At 38.0% G+C, this 19371-nt stretch overlaps 1 protein-coding gene across 4 annotated transcripts; it reads right to left on the minus strand.

Annotated features, from left to right (window-relative positions):
• Nucleotides 1–4992: 4992 nt before the first annotated feature.
• Nucleotides 4993–19328, minus strand: ELOC (elongin C). 4 transcript variants are annotated; one of them, XM_071421148.1, is made up of 4 exons: nucleotides 19182–19328; nucleotides 11826–11883; nucleotides 10191–10334; nucleotides 4993–7633 (listed from the first exon to the last, which is right to left on the minus strand). In XM_071421148.1, exons 1-4 carry the CDS (start codon nucleotides 19314–19316, stop codon nucleotides 7443–7445), a joined length of 528 nt encoding a protein of 175 aa, XP_071277249.1. In that variant the 5' UTR covers nucleotides 19317–19328; the 3' UTR covers nucleotides 4993–7442. The 4 variants fall into 4 exon arrangements, with proteins under 4 accessions (XP_071277249.1, XP_071277275.1, XP_071277256.1 ...); XM_071421174.1 differs by lacking the exon at nucleotides 19182–19328 and adding an exon at nucleotides 18834–19017; XM_071421155.1 differs by lacking the exon at nucleotides 19182–19328 and adding an exon at nucleotides 18733–18852.
• Between the last annotated feature and the right edge of the window lie 43 nt (nucleotides 19329–19371).

Raw genomic sequence — 19371 nt, forward strand, 5'->3', positions numbered from 1 at the left:
ATATGGAGCAAATAATGAAATTGTACCTCCTACTAAATCTTTTTTTGTAAATATTCTTGAAGTTGATTCTAAAAATCCACTTTTCTTCAGAGTTTGCAAAACCTTATACTTACAGGAAAAATGCAACTAATGTTCAAACTGCATTTATTAGATAATTTTCTGATATACCAAGACAGTTTCACAGAGGTAAAATATAATTCTTGATTAGGGTCCCTATAATTTTACATTCTATTCCCATCTTGTCCATAATGTTTTCAAATGTCACCAAACATTTTTTCCTCTGTTCTCACCCTTTATTTTTTGTATCATTTTTCTACACACTGAACTGTCACTACATGCTCCTTTATGATTCCTGGTGAGAGCTCCATTTCTTTTGCCTGTGTCCACTGTACTTTTTAGCTTTTCATCTTGTCTTCTTGCACACAACTCAACTGTACATTCATGTAACTCCCCTCATTACTGGAGTGGCATCACACCTGTAATCTGCAGTGCCAGGAGACTGCATCTCTGGAGCATGGAGGACTCCCTGCCCCTCAGAGGAATTGTGCCAGCTGCTTCTTCCGCTCCTACCTGCCAATTTAGGAAGGGCACTGAGTTTAAAAACTCTGTGGAATGAAGATCATCTTATAAACAAGCTTGGTGCACCTGCAGAAACCATCAACTAAAGATGCAGAATCAAAGAAATACAATATTATATCAAGAATATAAAAGTAATAAATTGCACACATAGCTAAAAATGAAAATAGCCTAATAAAACGAAATTAAAATTGCAAGATAACTTTGAGTTGTTGAGATTTTATTGTTGATTTATTCCTTAGTGATTATGTAGGTTTTTCATCAATAGTATATTTAATTTTCATCTTAGTTCTTAATAGTAACAGGCAAAATGTCATTTCCATCCCAGGACTTTCAAAGGGATGAAAAGATGCTAAAGAAAAGAAAAGTATCACCTTATTCCTAATCTGCTAAAAGGGTAGTTCCTGCAGGGGAGGGAAATCTTATTCTCAGATGACATATGCCTCCATTTCTTCTCTTGTTTGGGATTTGGCCATTTTGAAGCTACTGGGTGATCTGGGGTTTTCATCTTATCCACAGGAAGACTAAACTACCAATGTAATTTCCATCAGATCAGAAAAGAATTTTCTGATATTTCTAATATATTATGTGGAGATACAGTTATAATTACAGTTGTAATTACTGCAGTGCAAGAAGCAGGGCATGGGGCTAGGGAAAGGGGTGGAATTGTCTGCTTTAGTAATATGCAGAATCACAGAATGGTCAGGTTGGAAGGGACCACAGTGGGTCAGCTGGTCCAACCTCCGTTCTGAAGCAGGGGCATCCCAGAGCACAATGCTCAGGGTTACATCCAGGAGGTTCTTGAATATCCTCCCCAGGGAGGGAGGCTCCACAACTTCTCTGGGCAGCCTGTTCCAATGCACAGTCACCTGCACAGTAAAAAACTTCTTCCCCATATTCAGGTGGAACTTTCTGTGCATCAGTTTCTGCACATTGCCTCTTGTCCTATTGTTTGGCACCATGTGCTGTAATTACCAATTTGTAGTAATTGTCAAGCCATGTTTTTAGGCAGCAGGAGTCCTCTAACTCTTTTAAATGTTGTAAAGATAAAAACTTATAAAGATAAAAGCTGTAAAAATTTAATGAGGACTGGGTAGGACCTATACTCAATTAAGTAGATGAATACATTTAAAAGTGTAATGTTGTGTAATTATTAAAAGTTCTTCCACATCAAAAGCATCCACGGCCTATGTGAGTAGGTTGATTACTGTGTCTGTCAAATCCAAGTGTTCAGGAACTTCTCAGTGATATTACCCCCAAGATTTGAACCTAATTATAATTTAGTAATTTTATTTTATCTCTAAAACCTGTGATCTGGAGGCTTCTCATGTGACTCCAAGAGTTACATGAAAACCTAGTTCATGGTGTTATTAGGAATGCACACAAGTGAGTCTGACTTCATAACCAACAAAGATTTTGATAAAGAATTTTCAAAATGAAGTAGCTGTTTGGTTTTGCCAGCCTAGAAGCAAGATAAAACTACTGAAGAGGCATCTTGGGTAACCTCTACAGATACAGATGTGTGATAAACCACCACAGCTCCCAAGGGCTGAGAAGCAACTGTGTACATCAGACTGCACACTGTCCTTACTGGACCCTGCACACTACTTACAGAGCTTGAAGAATTTAATTTCACAGGCCTGTACACCAAGATGACACTGGTCTAGCCTGTCAGTTTATTTAATGTCCCTCGGGAAAGACAAGACTTCATATGGGATACAATTACCATGAACCAGAGCCATGATATAAAAACAGAATGGGTGAGCAGTTGACTATTTCAGCTGAGTATTTTCAGATGTTCTCTCCTTAAGTCACAGTTGTTTATTACAAGTCAAATATCTATGACAACTGTGAAAGCAGCTTAAATGTTAAATATTGATATATCATTTTCATGTTTCATTTGTAGCAAACTACAAATAATTCTGACTCAAATGGAGTGTCACTTCTGAAAAACATTATATGTCAGCTTAGTATGGTAATGCAAGAAGCTTTTCCCTGGATAGAAAGAGAAAATAAATCCTTTGTGCCAAATGCATTCAAATTCTAGATATTTTTTAAGCTTGTTGATACCAGCTAAAATTGACAACTTTTTAATCTGCATAACAGGCATCCCATTGTTTTGCTAGACAGAGTAATAAGAATTCAAAGCAACATAAGATAGTTTATGTATTATTTATAGTTTGTGTAGTGGTGATTTGGTAGATACATTTTTTTTTTGTGTAAATAGGATACCAGTAGTATTTTTTTCCATGGGAAGAAAAGCCTTAGCTATGAATTCTCACCTGAAAAGGCAGTTTTCAATATGAAACAATGGAATTAACAGTATTTGTTTTTTTACCTTCAAAGTAACTTCTGGTTGAAGAAAGAAATTAACTACAAATAAATACAGAATTGCATTAATCCATTCATGTATTCACAAAAAACTAATCCCACAAAACTATCCTGAAAACTAGCAACTTTAGCACTAAACTGTAAATTTTAATTTATTTAGAGGCTCTCATGTGGTTACTTTCACTGATGTAAAAGGCAGTACATATTTCAGGGGCAATTTTAATATAATTTTCCAATTCTCCCCTCAATATGTGAGAACAAAACATTACATGACTCACATCTTGAAAACTGTCTGATTACAAAAGTTAAAAAGGATAAAATGTTGAAGTACTCTATTTGTGAAAGAACAATCGTGATCTCACAACTCTGATCTCCTCCCATTTAGCCTGAGAAGAAAACCCTGTATTCTGTAAACGTAAAACAATAACATGGTAATGACAGAGAGACAGATTTTTTTGTTGTTGTTTTGTTGGTTTTTTTTAATCTCAGTGACCTTTCTCCCATAGAGGAGAAATTGCACAACCTACATTCCAGATGCAGCATATGCAAAGCTTTATTTCATTACACATAACACTTGTTAAAACTCGATAAAAACTCCCTCTTCTTTTCTCTGTGCTGCCTTAGTGATGGCACTCAAGCTTCACAGGTGACTAATACTAACCACAGAATCTACTCTGTCCTCTTTCCTAGCTCATCCAAAGACTGAGCCGCACCTACAGTTCACAGCATTGGTTATCTTCCCATAAAATTGCCATCTAATAAGCTACATTTAAAAAGAAATTCAGCTCCAATGAAGTTCATGATTTGTCAAAAGCCTTCAAAAGTTCAACTTGTCTCTATGGGAAAAAATCCCTAAAGCCTTTTTTTTCCTAAAGCTTTAGTCTGTCTTTAAAAACAAGCATCATAGTTTATTTTCCAAATCCACTCAATCTTTAATAAGTTTTTGCCATTTTTCTCTTAGCCCTGCTCTTTTTGTCTTACTCAGGTATTGAAATTAAGTTTATACCACAGCTTCCACCCTTAGTTTTTAGGTAGGAACAGTGCTACTTCTCCTTGTGCTTTTGTTTACTCTGCAGTAACTGTTACTCCCTTAAATTACATTGCAATATTTGAGACCAGGCAAAATTAAACTAGGAATACAAAACATGGACTGAGAAGTTAAATTTCCTGCCTTATGACATTCCTTGTCCACTTCATCACATAAAAAAAAAAGATTTAGGCAAGTTTTGGGAGCAGCCTTCCAATGGGCAAAGTAATAAGAAGAAAGGGGTAAAAAACCAAACAGTCACTACTGCAATTTAGGCCTGTGAAATAAAATAGATAGTAATAAAACACAGACAGAAGAAACTGATTTTCCAAACTTCCTACCATTAGTTGAGAAATGCCTTTTAGATACCATGTTCAACATCCGTTGAATATAATGGCACAGAGAATCCTGATGGTGACGCATCCTTTCTTTGAGTTCAAAACCAAAAAGGAATTTCGTATCTTGTGGGAGCGAGTTCTGGTCATTCTAGATGCACAGATTATTTCATGTTGGAGACCATCAGAGACTTCTTCAGCAGCTTATACACCCTCAAATGATGACAAACCATAACTCAGCATGACTCTTCTCATTGTTTATAAACAATCTGGGAGTTATTATGACTAAATCAGCAGTTCAGCTTAAAATTTGAACCTCAAATACAGGGCTACCTTTCTAAGCAAAAGAAGTACCACAAATGTGGAAAACCAGGGCAGTTTAAGTTTTCAAAATATCCCCAGCAGGATATCCTTGAAGTATCCTTGAAAGTATCCTCTTCAAGCCTGTTCAGGAATACCATGCCTTTTTAGTACTTGGTGCTGAGAATTCTGGATGCTTGTAATTCAGAGCAGCACAAAGATATCTTAACACTTCAACTCTGTGAAACTCTTCAGAGCTATGAAAAAACCCATCACCTTTTATTTTTTACATGCAGCTTCACAACCCATTATCCAAATACTAATTACATTAGCACTTTGCTCACCATATAGTAGAGCCAGGAAAATGATGATTCTGCATATGAACACTTCCTCTAAGATGTCATAAATCAACAGAAACACAGGTTTAAAAATTTTCAACTTTGAAATTTATTTAGAACTCAGGGGTTAAGCGTGGTAAGTTTCCAATTGTCTGATAATAGCATACCCATTTAACTACCATGGAAATTGCACTAATTCTCCCTGCCCCCCTCCCCCTTAGAAATCTGGTTCATTTTAACAGACGGTGGTTTTGCAAATAGTGCACTCTAGGACACTACTGCAATTCCTGAGTGTTCAAAGCTACTGTATAATACATTAAGCTTAAAGAAAACCAACAAAATTATTATTCAGAGCTAAACCAGCTATTTTACCTTACTGCTAAAGTACAGAATCTTCAAATGCAAATGTATTTTAACAAAATCAAGGAAATTGTTCTAGAATGCTTAAAAAGGGGAAGAGAAAAAAAAAAAAAGAAGAAAAAGCCCACTGTTTTAAAAAATGGCATCCTTTTTGCCTTAGTTTAAAACTAAATAATTTTTAGCCTCAAGTCATTAGCCTCAAGACTGTTAAAAATGGCTAGTGAACTTAAGACTCACATAGACTGATATGTAGTTGTGACTAAAATATCCATGTTGGTATTCCTTGACCTTTTAGGGTATTCATAGCGGCTCTAACAAAAGCAGCATAACAGGGTATCTCTGGTTTATCATTCTAGTGCTCTTGAAAATGAGTTACTAACAGCACTGACCAGAGTGCTTACACATGGAATTTCAGACAATCACCCTACAATGCACTTCAGCTTTACCGTGCAAAGCCAATCTAGTCACAAACATCCCCACATTAAACACATTAAATTGTGCCAAAGTATGTGACGTGAATCAATGTCAGCTAATCTACCAACACACTGACAAATGTCAGCATTGTTTAAGCCCAGAATAAAATTTCATTTGTCAGAACTGACCTCCTCCACGAGCAGACTGCATAGTCTATCTAAACTATTAGTTTTCACCCAGGAAAATCTCTTCCAAGTTGTATTTATGTTGACAAACAGCTTTAGAGGAGAGTTTCAGCCCTCTAAATTAACTGTGAGTTAAAACAGAAAGAGGTTCCACCATCAGTTGATGGGATTTTTCCATGATAGACCACAATCACTTCTTGATCAAAACAAAGCTGAAGCAGTGGCAGCTGATGGAAATGCTAATTACATTGTTCTTGCATCATTTCTCATGATGCATTAGTTGTATTCTCATTTACAGATGATTTTAGCAGAAGGGTTCTTCAGGCTGCAGCTGAACAAAAAGCAAGTTTTTGTCTTAAGTTGTTTGTTTTCTTTATGGAAACTTGTTTTGAACAAAGAACTGATACTACAGGCAACTGCCAGCAGGATCTACCAAGAGATAACATATTCCACTCTAGTATTATGTCAGTGGCTTGCCAATCCTTTTCCCCTAAAACATTTTTAAAAACACTGGAAATACCTATGAAATTTATAAAACAGCTCCTAAAACATCTGCTTAATGTCCTTTCCTTCAAATATAAAAGACCTCCACATTTCAGAGTCTTTTGCTATGGGTACAAGGGAGAGGTTGAGGAAGAGGTAAAAGGTAGGACAACTTCTATCTTTTCAGTTGTTATGTTACAAAATTTAAATGACTACTAAATTACTCTACTACTCTAGAGATTAAATACAGACTTTACATGAACAATCAGAACAATGGAAATAAACCATAACTGAAGCCATATAAAATCCTTATCAGGTCAAGTGACAGTATATTAAGATAAAACATATATGTTATATAGAAGATAATATACACAGATTTTAAGAGTTATTTTGCCCCTTAAAAGTCACTGTCAGTAGGATCACAGTCTTACTGTACAGACAAGTAACTGGAATATTTGAAATTACTAATGGGGTAAATTGAGGTTATATAAGCAAAATGTTATCAAGTACACCTTTGCACATGTCTAAACTATGACTTAAATTAAAAGCCTTAAGCATTCTCCTACATACTCCACTTTCAACCTAAATGGAATATCACTGACAGTATACAAAGAGGGCACTTCTAATCTAGTTAGTGTAACTATGCTACAGGACAGCTATCTTACAAAGGAGATTAAGTTCAGATGTTTAGAAACTTTAAAAATAAGAGAAAGCTAGAAACCCTTAAGAGCTACTCAAATGTAACTATAATTATCTTTTAGAGAGTATTAGACTAAACTCCAGTATTTGCTACAGCCATTGTATTAAAAGAAAGTTCTACCACACCTAAAGGATAAGGCATAGCCATCTACTAATTGGCATATTTGTTTATTTGTCTCAGTTTGTGAAAAGGTCCTTATTTGTGTAAGCAGCAAAACAAACTCCAACTGAATGATTGCTATATGCAAAAGAACTGAAGGCAATTGCCTCTGCAGTGAACTTTACAGTTCTCAACAGCACACACGCAACATGCTATCTGAAAAAAGTTACTAACTGAACTACATGTATTAAATACTGAAAAAAGTTTTACATTTTTTATTATAATTTATTTTATTTAACAATCTAAGAAGTTTGCAGCCATCAGAAGTTCCAGTGCAATTTCAGGTGCAATTGGGAATTCAGGAATCTCCGTAGAGCTGTTAGTATAGCGGACCTTGTAGGTGAAATACATGCATACTTTGGATAGGACATGGGATGGGATCTCTCTAAAATTGACCTCATTTGTTTCATTTTCTGCAAACTGACCTGTAGAAAGAAAAAAACAACACACAAGAACACCAAACCAGAAGTCAAAATCTCAATTCACTGCAAAATGAAACAACTTACCATATTAATACAATGCATTCTAAATAGATCTGCCTAAGTCTCATCTTCCCAGGTATTAGAGTCTCCATTGTAAAGCAGGATGTGCCACATTCAGAGCCCTCAAGAATATTAAGACACCCAGCATTATGAAATGTTTATTTAGGCTGCAGCCTATCAACATTATTCTGAACAACTACACCAGAAATTTAGATGTACTCCAATACATCTGATAGGTACTTAGCTGTGTGCTAGGCTCTAAGAGGCATCAATCCAAATTTCTGGCTGTCTTATGAAAGGGGAAAAAAAATAGGTTTCTAGATGTTTCATATCTGCACACATATATGTGTATATCAGTAGACCCTTCTATGACCCAGAAGCTTTGAATTCCTCAGTTTCAGGTAGATTTGACAAGAGAGTTGAGACCTCAAAGACACATTAACTTGATAAACAGTGAAAACAGATAGACAGCACGGACAGGGAAATTCTAGTTGCACTGGAGGGAAGTTTATATGCAGTGCAAGTTTATCCCTATTAGATACAAAAGAATATATTCAGAATTCAAATCTCAAAACACAAGTACATTTGAAATTTGCTTTCTATAGTGCCTATAACCATGAAACCTGGATGATACAAAAGTTAGGATCCTGTAGTTAATCCCACAGGATTTCTATTATTTTTGTCTCTCTTCCTCTCACATCCTTGGACTTTCATTAAACTGAAAGGCAATAAAAAAATACTAACATTAACTCCATGTTTATGGGAGACTAGCAATGTTTAGTTCTCACTATTTCTGTGGGCATCTCCTTCTAGCTACAAAGCAGAACTATTTACTAATGTCTACACAGATTTCTGTAGAAATATCTGCATGCATTGAAGCCAATATGGCTTGAATTTTAGTACAGGAACAATTGGAAGCAAAAGATGAAATGTTAGCATATTGGCCAAGCTACAGCACTGAAACAAAAGACTTACACATCGGTGAAACTATGACCTACTGAACTAGACAGCAACAGTACTTTTCCTTGTGACCCATTTGTCTTGTTAGTACTTATATAAAATATTCTGGACTGCTGAGTCCTATAGAGAGTCAGTTTCTAGCCCTCTAAGTAGGCAACTTCGTCTTTTATTCCTTCACACTGAATGAATTCAGAGCAAGTCTTGTAACTATTCTTCCTCTTAGATGTCTGGGAGGCTGACATGGACACAAACATTTATTACATATTTTCAAATGCAACAATTAATTGACACCAAGAATTTTAATTGCTCAGTTTGTCCAAGTATTACTAAGTAATTAAAAAATATATTAAACCAATAGATCTCTTCAGTCTCACCAGAATCTAAACGAGAACATAAGAAAGACCATATTCAGCTCCAAGCTCCATGTAGCCTACTGCCCCACCACCAAAGTGGCCAAAGGAAAACACACAGGATGAAAGTATAGAAGAGAGAAAGCACTTGTGTTAACTTCTCCCTCTTCTCTCCCCCACCCTTTTGGTCTTCAAAAATTAGTTCAGACACTTCTTAAACCAGATATAGTCTCATATATTCAGCACGACGTGAGGTCCTTCCCTCCTGTAAGTTTATCTACCCTCACCTCAAGCCAACTTTCATCATTAAGCTCAGGAACTCCTTGCCATAGGATGCTGTTAACATGGGGCCTTAACCCCAGTAGGCAGCAAAGCACCACACAGCCTCTTGCTCATTTACCCCTGCTGTGGGTGGACAAGGGAAGAGGAAAGGAACAGTAAAAGCAAGAAAACTTGTAGGCTGAGAGAAGAGAAAGGAAACAAAACAAGTGATGCAATGGTAATCACCACCTCCCATGGGCAGACTGATGACCAGACAGTTCTCAAGCAAAAGATTGCTCACTTCCCTTTTTTACACCTCTCCCTTTTTTACTCTGGAGCAGGACATATGGAATGTAAGATCTCCTTCGGTAGTTTGTTCAGGTCATGTTGGTTGTGTTCCCTCCCAGCCTCTTGCACACCCTCCTGTCTGGTTATTGAGTGGGGAAAGAATGAGAAACAGAGGAGGCTTGAACAGTATGTATCTTTCAGTAACAGCTAAAACAGGTGTGTTATTGGCTCTGTTTTAGTCACAAATATAAAGCACAGAACCATGTGACCTGCTATAAAGAAAATTAACTCCACATAGAATACCAGAAGTTCTGCCATGGATGTGGAAATAGAGAACTACCAACTCTCATTCATTTTGAACTTGGCAGCTCCATGTTTCATATAATACCCTCAAGTTCTCATACCATGGGAAACTAGTAGTAATGTAGGACAGAGTAAGACCCCTAACCGTCCAAATAGCAGAGTCCAATTTTAAGTCTGGTACCACAATACCCCAACAGAAATGGGCTGTTCTGCGGGAAACTAGGCAGGATGTGGAAAAGTTAACATTTTTTCTAACTTTCACCTACTGCATGATAAAAATTCAAACTGTCCAAAAGTGAAAACAAAGAAGGTAAAGGTAGTAAGTCTTCTGTACCTACCTGGTCCACTCAACATAGCTTTTATTGTTCCTGATGTTAATGCATGCTCTCTTTTTACAATGAACTCATGGCCATCAGAGGATATTAACTTCACATACATAGCATCTGGGCCCTCACACCCACCGTATGTCTTCTCTTCTCCATCTGTAATGGAAAAAAAGACAATGGTTTCAGAACACAATATACTGATTCACATTACTAAAAATGCAAGTTGCAGTTTTTTTCTATGCCTATGTTTGCAGATTGAAGAGCCCAATACAACCAGAAATGAGAAAGAAGCATTTTGCATATTTGAAGATTATTTTTCTGAAGTAACCAGCAATCTGTTTTAAAGTAATTTTGCAAAACTTGGAATTTTTTAATTAACATCCCTCCATCATCAAATTCTGACATGATTTTAAAAATCTACATAGGAATTAAATTTTCCTTTAGACATTCTCAAGTCAATTGAATGTGCTACTGCTTCCTTCCATTAAATCTACAGTCATGTTTATCATACTAATACTTGCTAAAAATTAACCAAACACATATCTGATACTGAAAAATACAGACAGCAAGGAAAAAATGCCTTCTGAAGCACTGGTAAGAACAAAAGCAGTCAATATTCCTGCACTGAAGAAATGACATGAAGTAAGACTCCTTCTCCCTGACTGCCTAACCAGACCCAGAACCATGTAGCATCAGTGCATACCTGTGCTGTGGCCTTTGGCAGAAAGCATGGAAAGTGCCAAAGCACTAAACCTAGGGAGATTTGAAAAATTCTCCCCACAGCAGTTGGACTGTGTTTCCTGTTTCCCTTCTGTTTTGCTGAATACCTGCTCTCTACTTTGTTTCTTCTCAAGGCTTTATCCCCCTTCCCTTTTTGCGCCTTCTTTTATTGTATCCTGACAGTGTTACTTTTAAAAGCTGAATTACTGTTGCCTGTGTAGCAAATAAAACATTCCCCCAGTCAAGCTGCTTTGTGAACTTGAAGTTAAAATTGTATTATGTAGCTATTACAAATTTTAATAAAGTTCTACCAGTGCCAAACATGCTATAATACAGTCAGAGAAAGTATAGACAAAACCAGAATCCATCCAATCCTGTTTCATTTACCAGTCATTTGTTGAGGCAGAAACAACAGTTTCAGAAATGTAGTCATATCACACACAATGTGATATGACTACATTAATTTATCAGAAATCAGTCTGTATTATGATCTCTGAGCCAGAATTCAACAGGCTGACTTTAGTTAACAAACAAACAAAGAATTATTTTAAAATAAGTACACAGTGAAATTTTCTTGGCCACTATATAAACATTTAGTGCTATAAAAGCCTAGAGGCATTCCTATTTTAGCGTGTACATTTTCAGGACTATGCATGTTAGGCAAGTGAAATTTTTTGTTAGAATAGATGCACTCTGAACAAATCTTCCAGTAAACAGTCACTTGAGAAAATTCTCGTACAAAACATCTATAAGAAGTTTGAGGCTCCTACAAAACATCTATAGGAAGTTGTTTAAAGCATCTATAGGAAGTTTGAGGCTACAAGAAGTGACAAGATCAACATTTAAAGCCTTATAATCCACCTCTCTACTGAGAAAATGCTTCAAATAATACAAAAACAAGAAACACTCTTGAAGTTGTGAACTTACCCATTCTCTTCTTATAAAAAATGTTTCTTTTCAACTGCAGATTTTGCAATAGGAGCGTCTGAAAAAACACAAGTGGCGATATTTTGAGTCAGCAGCACAATTTTTAAATTCCCCTTTACTTATTAGTCTTTATGTTAGCATAAACACTCTTCCAAAGAGAACATGATGACAGACAACATGCAGTGTTGATGAGCAGTATGTTTTGAAAACAGGAAACCTAAGAAGTTCACCCATGGGAAATGCAAACCCTGCACCTTAGCACCTCCAGTACTATGTGGAGGCCGACCTGCTGGAAAGCAGCTTTGCACAAATAGCCCTGAGGGTGCTGGTGGACAAGCTGGACATGAGCCAGCAGCGTGCCCTTGCAGTAAAGGTGGCCAACAGCACCCTGGACTTAATTTAAAAGCATTCCCAGAAGGCTGAGGCAGGTGATCCTGCCCCTCCACTTGGCACTGCTGGGACACATCTGGAGTGCTGGGTTCAGTAGGACAGACTGAAGTGAGTCCTGCAAGGGTCACAGAGATGACTGAGGGATTGAAGCACTTGTCATACAAGGACAGGCTGAGAGAACTGGGGTTGTTTAGGCCAGAGGAGAGAAGGCTCAGGGATCAGTCTAATCAGTATGCACTAAATACCTGGCCTTCAACCTGTCCTTCACAGAAGATTGACAGTTCCCAATATCACTACCAATATCACCTAGATAATCTACTTCAGACATATATTGTAGATATAGTTAACCAGGAGCTCCCATAGCTGGTATACTGATATCCAGCTTGCTGCATGTGTTTTTCTCTATGGAAAGGAAATTAAAGAGTTAAAGAAATGGAAGTACTTATTTGCAAAACAAATCTGGTATGTTCAGATACAACTTCTATTTCTTTACCCCAAGCTTCATCTCTTCTGTCTAAAAGAAAACTTTGGAAGAGAAATTCTACCCACCCACCTGCTGTCCTAAAATTCCTTTCATAACAACAGCCACTCTGCAAACATTAACCCAGTACAAATCAATGACACTGCTGTGTGTCCACAGATCTAGGAAAATAGCACAAGTGATTCCAGATGGTTGCCCAGCTGATATGCAGGGTTGAGGGCAGTAAAGAAATCAGAATAGAGACCATATCCCACATTTGCTCCCTCCTATGTTTCTGGTAAACACTTATTAAAAAAATGTAAGCAAGCTGAGGAAGCTGCACAATTTGGAAGAAGTACTACAGACACCTCTTTGCTATTGTTGAACACCGCACTTCTGCCCAGCACTTTGATGCTGGCTTATTCCATCTGTCTTTTTTCAAAATGTCACTTTGATGCTGGTTTATTCCATCTGTCTTTTTACAAATATGAAGTAGTGCAAATGTCTCCTCAGGTTTTCATAAGAAAGCACTTTGTTATGTCCACCTAATGAAACTACACACACATAACCAATAGTTTTTAGTTGTCTGAAGAGAAATGAGCAAAAATAATCCTCCACTTACACTGCTGCTTTCTTTGAAAGTTATCCTGACTTTACAGAACTATCTCTAAAAAATATTTTCTTTACCACTGATATAAGCAACATTTTAACCTGTACTCTTGCAGGGGAAAAGTTCCTGAATGTAAGTCACACTTAAGAATATTATTTGAGAGTTAATTTGCGTATGCTATAATAGAAATTCCCTAACATGGTGTGTTAAATGCCTTCATCACTTTCCCTAATTCTAGGAACTCATCTAAGGAAATTATATTTGGGTGCTGGGTCAGTTAGGGCCCAAAACTGATGGGATCTTGCACCCTATTTCAACAGTTTTTTGCAAATGGAAATCAGTCATCTTATTGGAGAGTATTTGTTGCTCAGGAACTGAAGAAATACCTCACATTACTACTTCTACTTTGCAAAAGACGATCACTTGTACTACCTCTTTTTCTAGCCACAAAACCATTTCCTACATTGCAAAGGAGTAGTGAAACCATCTATGATTTATAAATAATAATACTTGGAAAAAAAAAAAAAAGAAAACATGGAAGTGAAACCACTCTTTGGAAGTGTCGGTGATGATAAAATATGCCTTGGTTTACAATACAAATAATTCCACTAAACACAGGAGTAAAGGCTAGTTAATGGGAATGCAGATATATTAGCACCTTGCAAGGTAAAAGCCCAAGTTGAGGAAACTAATACATTGAAAGATTGAAAATGGAGAACTGAAAAAGTTTACACAAAAAAAAAGTAGATGTTGCAAAAATACACAAAGAGCATTTCAATAAATCAAATGTGCGATCATATGATTAGAGAGGAAAAAACGCAGTAATTAACAAAGAAGAAAAAAATTATCAGGCTCAGTGGTCTGAATTCAGTGGTACTAAACAGTAAAGCAGGATAAAAATGCAGTAAGCCTTCATAGTTTTAGGGCATGCTGAACTAATCTAGTTTTTAGAAAATTAATCAGTCATTTTCTTCGGGAAAAAGGAAACTCAAACAAGATGCAATCTTCATATATCATCTGGGTTTAAATAAATGTGATGAGAGGTAATCTTAAAATGAGAAAGAATCTTTCTACAAGACTACAAGAGTACAGTATGGTGTTGCAAACATAGGAAAGAACTACTAGTTCCTCCAAAGAAATATGTTGATTTTTTTAAAAACAATGCTGCCAGAAAAGAATAGGTAGATTTGGATGAGACAGAAGTGGAAAGCATTGCAACAAAAGTGGGACAAAATGTAAAACAGACAAGTGACCAGTCCTGAAAAACAGTGTACTAGAAGCCACATGAAAATAAGTCATATGAAATCAAGACTCCTGCATGAAGGGACCAATACAGTCTACTTTGATGTAGTCAGGGCATGTTTTTTGGGACTATAGTCTTTCTGTGGTAAACTATAAACTGATGGAGGTCTGTGGGAGCAAAAGAAAACTAGAAGAGTGACACACAAAGAGGCAAATGCACATTGAGGATTCCTTTTCAATAAAGATAGGGAATATGAGCAATGTTGCACATGAGCAACAGCTTGTCTGGAATACCACACGTAATTCTGAATTCCTTTTTTCAAGAAAAAGAAGTTTGAATTAGAAGAACTACAGAGGGAACCTACTGATATGACTAAAAAGCCTGCTTATAAAAGAAAGATTAATCCTCCTTATTCAGCTTAGCAAAACTGGGATGAAGATAAATACAAAAAATTCATTAAAAGGATAAACATCGGTGGAAAAATGCCAACACAATATCTCAGTTTAAGTTCAACTAATGAAAATAAGCAAAAATAAGAGTACAATTTATAGCACTATTCCAGAATCCAAGTTTGCTTCTGGATACGGAAAACTCCAAACATTCGACTGCCAAAAGTAAAAGATGAAGAAAAGCCAACCTGCTTTTAAGAAAAAGACATAATATTGCCAATATATGATGCATCTGACATGTTAGCAAGGGACACACTGAGTTTCACTCAATTTCCATTCTGATGCAATGATGTGTCATTAAAAAAAAAAACCAAAAAAAACACCATTAGCAGTATAGATTTATTCCTGATAAAACGGCCAACAGCAGAGAGCCCAGAAAAATCAGAGAGCCAATGCAACAAAGGAGGAGAAAAGAAAAACAAGAAACTCAGGAACTCTGAAAAACCTAAAAAAACCAGTAATGGTTCCTCTTCTGGATCAAGAAGTGCTCAGTCTGTCAGGATATTGTAGGAAGATCAGAACACTTTCAAAGGCAGAAAAAAGTGCACACAGAAAATAAACCAAAAGAATATAGAAATACCTCCCACAAATTCTCACTTCTGCATACAGGGAGCACAAAAAGAACATGGAAGGAAATTTTCTTTACCTTTTTTTAAATTGACAATGGCATGGCCTTAAGTTTTAAATAATAGGTCAAGGAAAGTCAAGCAACCTTGTATGTTGTCTTCCAAGAAATTATTTTCTCTCAGTGTATTTCCAGTGTACTGTTTATTACAAAACATATCACTATATTTTTCTTCTGTATAATGAAAGCAGCATAAATGACAAGACAATAGGAATAAAGAGACAGATTTCTGAACATGCTTGGTAACTACCTACATTTTAATTACTTTTCCACATTTTATAGTTGCCCTGTTTGACTTCAACAAGACTACACCAATGCAGCAGTCAGGATAAGAACAATACAAGTTTTGTAGTGTTGTTTGTGTACTTTTTATATATATTGACTTGACTTTTTTAGACTCCTGCAAAGAACCACTAATTTATGTTGAAGTACATTCACAATTCCAATTGCCCTTCAAGAAGCATATGTGGCATTACCACAATGTAGCTCAGCTACCTGACTTAAATGTCAAAAAAACACATATATTAGATATTACTGCTCTCCTGCTTTGCCTCCTTAAAAAAAAAAAAAAAGGCAAAAACCTGCATTTATTAAGAGAAAGTTTACATAAAAGGGATATGCCACTTTTTAATCAGAAGGAGCATACAATACAACTAAACCCAGTGTATTTGGCACAGAAACTTTCCAACCAGTCTAAAAATGACTTCCTGCTGCAAAAAACATAGAATTGTCTGGATATTAGAGAACTGAAAATTGCCACAAGCTGCCAGAATATTTACACCTACAAGGTAAAATAGTGTGAAATATTACAAAGCTCTAAACCACAGCAATTAAGCCACACAAGGCAAGTGCTCTTGTTTCCCTACTTCAACATCTTCTTACACCTCTAAGAAGAAATCGGAAGTTTAGTCTGTTTAGTCTAATCTTCTTCCTGCTTCTCTTGACCATCAAATGCAAGAACAAAACTGAAAGTGGGATGTTCACAACCATCCCAGCTCACTCCCAAAGCTGCATGCTGATCTCCCAAGTTTGCCAGAATGTCCAGAATATCATTTCTTTTTATGCCTTGTATGCCATTGAGTGGAATAGACTTGAAGGACATAGGCTGAACACACTGGAACATAGCTGAGCACACTGGACCACTGCACAGCTTCCAGACCTTCATTGCTCTGTTCTCATTTGCACAAGAACATTGAGTCTATGCAAACATTTCAAGCATTCAGATTCTTTGATCCCACAGGCAAATCCTTTAAAAACTCAGCTTCTGGTTTAAGGTAATTCAAATAGCTTCCAACTCATTAGCTGCATGACAGACACAGGACTTTTGTACACTTCAACTGCTGACATTTGTATCCTACACCATCCATTTCTGGAAAACATGGCAAATTGGCCTTCACCAACTCCTGTGTTTGTTTAAAAGCCAAATGTGACAATTTTTTGTGTCATTTATATATCAGTAAGAGTTTATCAATTACCAAAGGCTGCTGCATGTTACAACTGCAGCCTCCTACTGTTCAATCCTAAATTCTACCCTATCCTATATAATAACTTGTTTAAAAACACTGCTCTTCAGTTTAGTATTCACTGCTCAGCATACATCAAAAAATGATTCAGATAATAATAATTAAAGGATTGAAGCATATTTAGAAAAAACATGAGGAGAAACTGGGAGAGCAGGATTTCCAAATCAGCTGATTCACTACTCCAATACTCTCAGACTCTAAAATTCAAATTTCCTGGGACACACAGGAATGTGAGAGGAAGGCATACTGCACCTGAATGCTAGTTGAGATAAACAGGAGATGGGGAGGACTGCATGTACAGAGTACAAAAGATCTTAAGATTTCCTGTTTAAAGAAACTTTCCTTTTCAGTAATTCCCCAGAAAGCTTCAAGCAAAAAAACCCTCAAAAACATGGGCAGGGGAGTGTCACTATTTTCTTCCAAAGAAACTTCCAAGCTGTACTGTACAGCTCTTGCCACTGGGGGAAAAGAGGAAAAATTTTACAGGGCATGGATTTCTGCCCTCTTGATATAGGCATTCACCAAAAACTGCTGTTATGCAAACTACCCCACAATAGAGCTAACTAAATCCTGAGCCTTTCTAGGTGCTGAGAGACTTGTCAAAATACATTGAAGTTCCTTAAAATAATCTGACAAACCCCATACCTTCATGGCATAACTTGAGGATTTCTTGTAACATACATGAGAATTGTAAAAACACAGTAAAACACCTGAGGCTGAGAATCCTTGAGTGTGACACTCATTTGTCTCTCTACAACAATATTAAAACAATTAACAATACTAAAATTCTTCACATTAAGACTATGTGAAACTATCTAAATCTATTCATTACCCATTCTGGTATAGGGAAAAAAAAAGAGAAAATCTCAAATGACTTTTCTCTGACACAACAAGGAAAAAATAAATGCTGTAGTGCTAAAAGTGTCTAAAAATTATCCCAACGCTCCAAGTGAAAACATTAGCAAAAACTTTACTGACGTAAACATTTTACTGATATAACTTAAGCTCATTAAAAGGCTGATCTCAAGGCATAAGGTGTGCGCCACCTGTGCAAAGATGAGGCCAATGTACTACAGGAAAACTAATAAACACTTATTGCTGTTCAAAGTAACTCTTCAGTTAACTCCCCAACAATTATTTTGGCCCTTATTATAGCAAAAGGAGAAAAGTGGGAGCATGTAGGGGATTACTCAGAAATAAGTGCACGAAGTGGTTCTTACCCTAAAGATCTCTGACGTGCCTGTTTATCTATGTTTTTCTGGTTTGCTTCCAAAAACCATCGAAGCCAAGTAAACAAACGGCCTGTGACTATCTAGGTCTCCTCAGAACGCAAAGCTTAACCGAACAAATGCATTTAGAAATATTTAATAAAAGTTAACTGGTGGAAGACCAAATTGGCAGCAGCACCAGCACCTTTTCAAACACAAATGTGAAGCCCTCAAGAACTTACCGACGCTCAGGTTACCTTGTATTAAAGCAGAACCTCCCTCTGAGGAACACATGGCACTCAAAAGCTCATTTCTGTCGCTACAAGTAGGGGTATCACCCTTTGCTTTGCTTACATTCGCCGACCATACAGCCGAATCACTTTAACCAGCACGTCTCACCTTGGCAAAACAACCCCTGGAGGCGCATCCTAAATTCTTTCGGCCTGAACTTTTCCCCTCTCCCTACGGCCTGGCGTAGAGAAAGGGCGAACGTCACTTACGGCAGGAATTTGGGAGCGATGCTCAAACCCAGCACTGCTCCAGAGCCCCTTTTCCGGCGGCGCCGGGATTCCAAAGAGAGCGTTCTGGGGGAGGAACGCGCCTTTCGCCACCGCCTCGGTGGCAGAACCCCGGCCTGGCACCGCGCCCTGCGCACCCCGACGGCCCCGGCGCCGCTCCGGCCCCTCCGCCCGGCCCCCACCCCCCCCTCCGCCGGGCGCGGGGCGAGGCCCGCTGCCCGCCGCGGGGCCGCCTGCCAGGGCTACCCGCTCCCCGCCCGACGGGGCGCCCCGCCCCCGCGGTGTTCCTGGCGGCCCCGGCGGGGTCTCACTCCCGCGGCCGCCCCTCACCCGTGGGCGCCGCTCCCTCCGCCCCGCTCGCAGGGCCGCGGTGTCGGCCCAGCTGCCTCCGAGCGCTTCCGCCCGGGTCACGGGCCGCTTCCGGTCCCCCGCGCCCAGCCCGTGCGGCGCCCGTGCTCCCGGCATGCTGTGCGCGCCGAGCGGTGCATGCTGGGGCGCGTAGTTCTCGGGGGCATCTGCA

This window comes from Agelaius tricolor, unplaced genomic scaffold (assembly GCF_023055355.1).
Source record: "Agelaius tricolor isolate 1412-34295 unplaced genomic scaffold, bAgeTri1.0.p SCAF_2, whole genome shotgun sequence".
Taxonomy (NCBI): domain Eukaryota; kingdom Metazoa; phylum Chordata; class Aves; order Passeriformes; family Icteridae; genus Agelaius; species Agelaius tricolor.

What these genes read in the sequence shown, in the direction of transcription:
- ELOC (XM_071421148.1), bottom strand. Translation starts at nt 19,316, where the DNA reads ATGCCGGGAGCACGGGCGCCGCACGGGCTGGGCGCGGGGGACCGGAAG. An exon ending in TTTTTATAAGAAGAGAATGG is followed by an intron (nt 10,335 to 11,825) that starts GTAAGTTCACAA and finishes TTTCCATTACAG; the next exon opens with ATGGAGAAGAGAAGACATAC. An exon ending in AGCTATGTTGAGTGGACCAG is followed by an intron (nt 7,634 to 10,190) that starts GTAGGTACAGAA and finishes TTCTTTCTACAG; the next exon opens with GTCAGTTTGCAGAAAATGAA.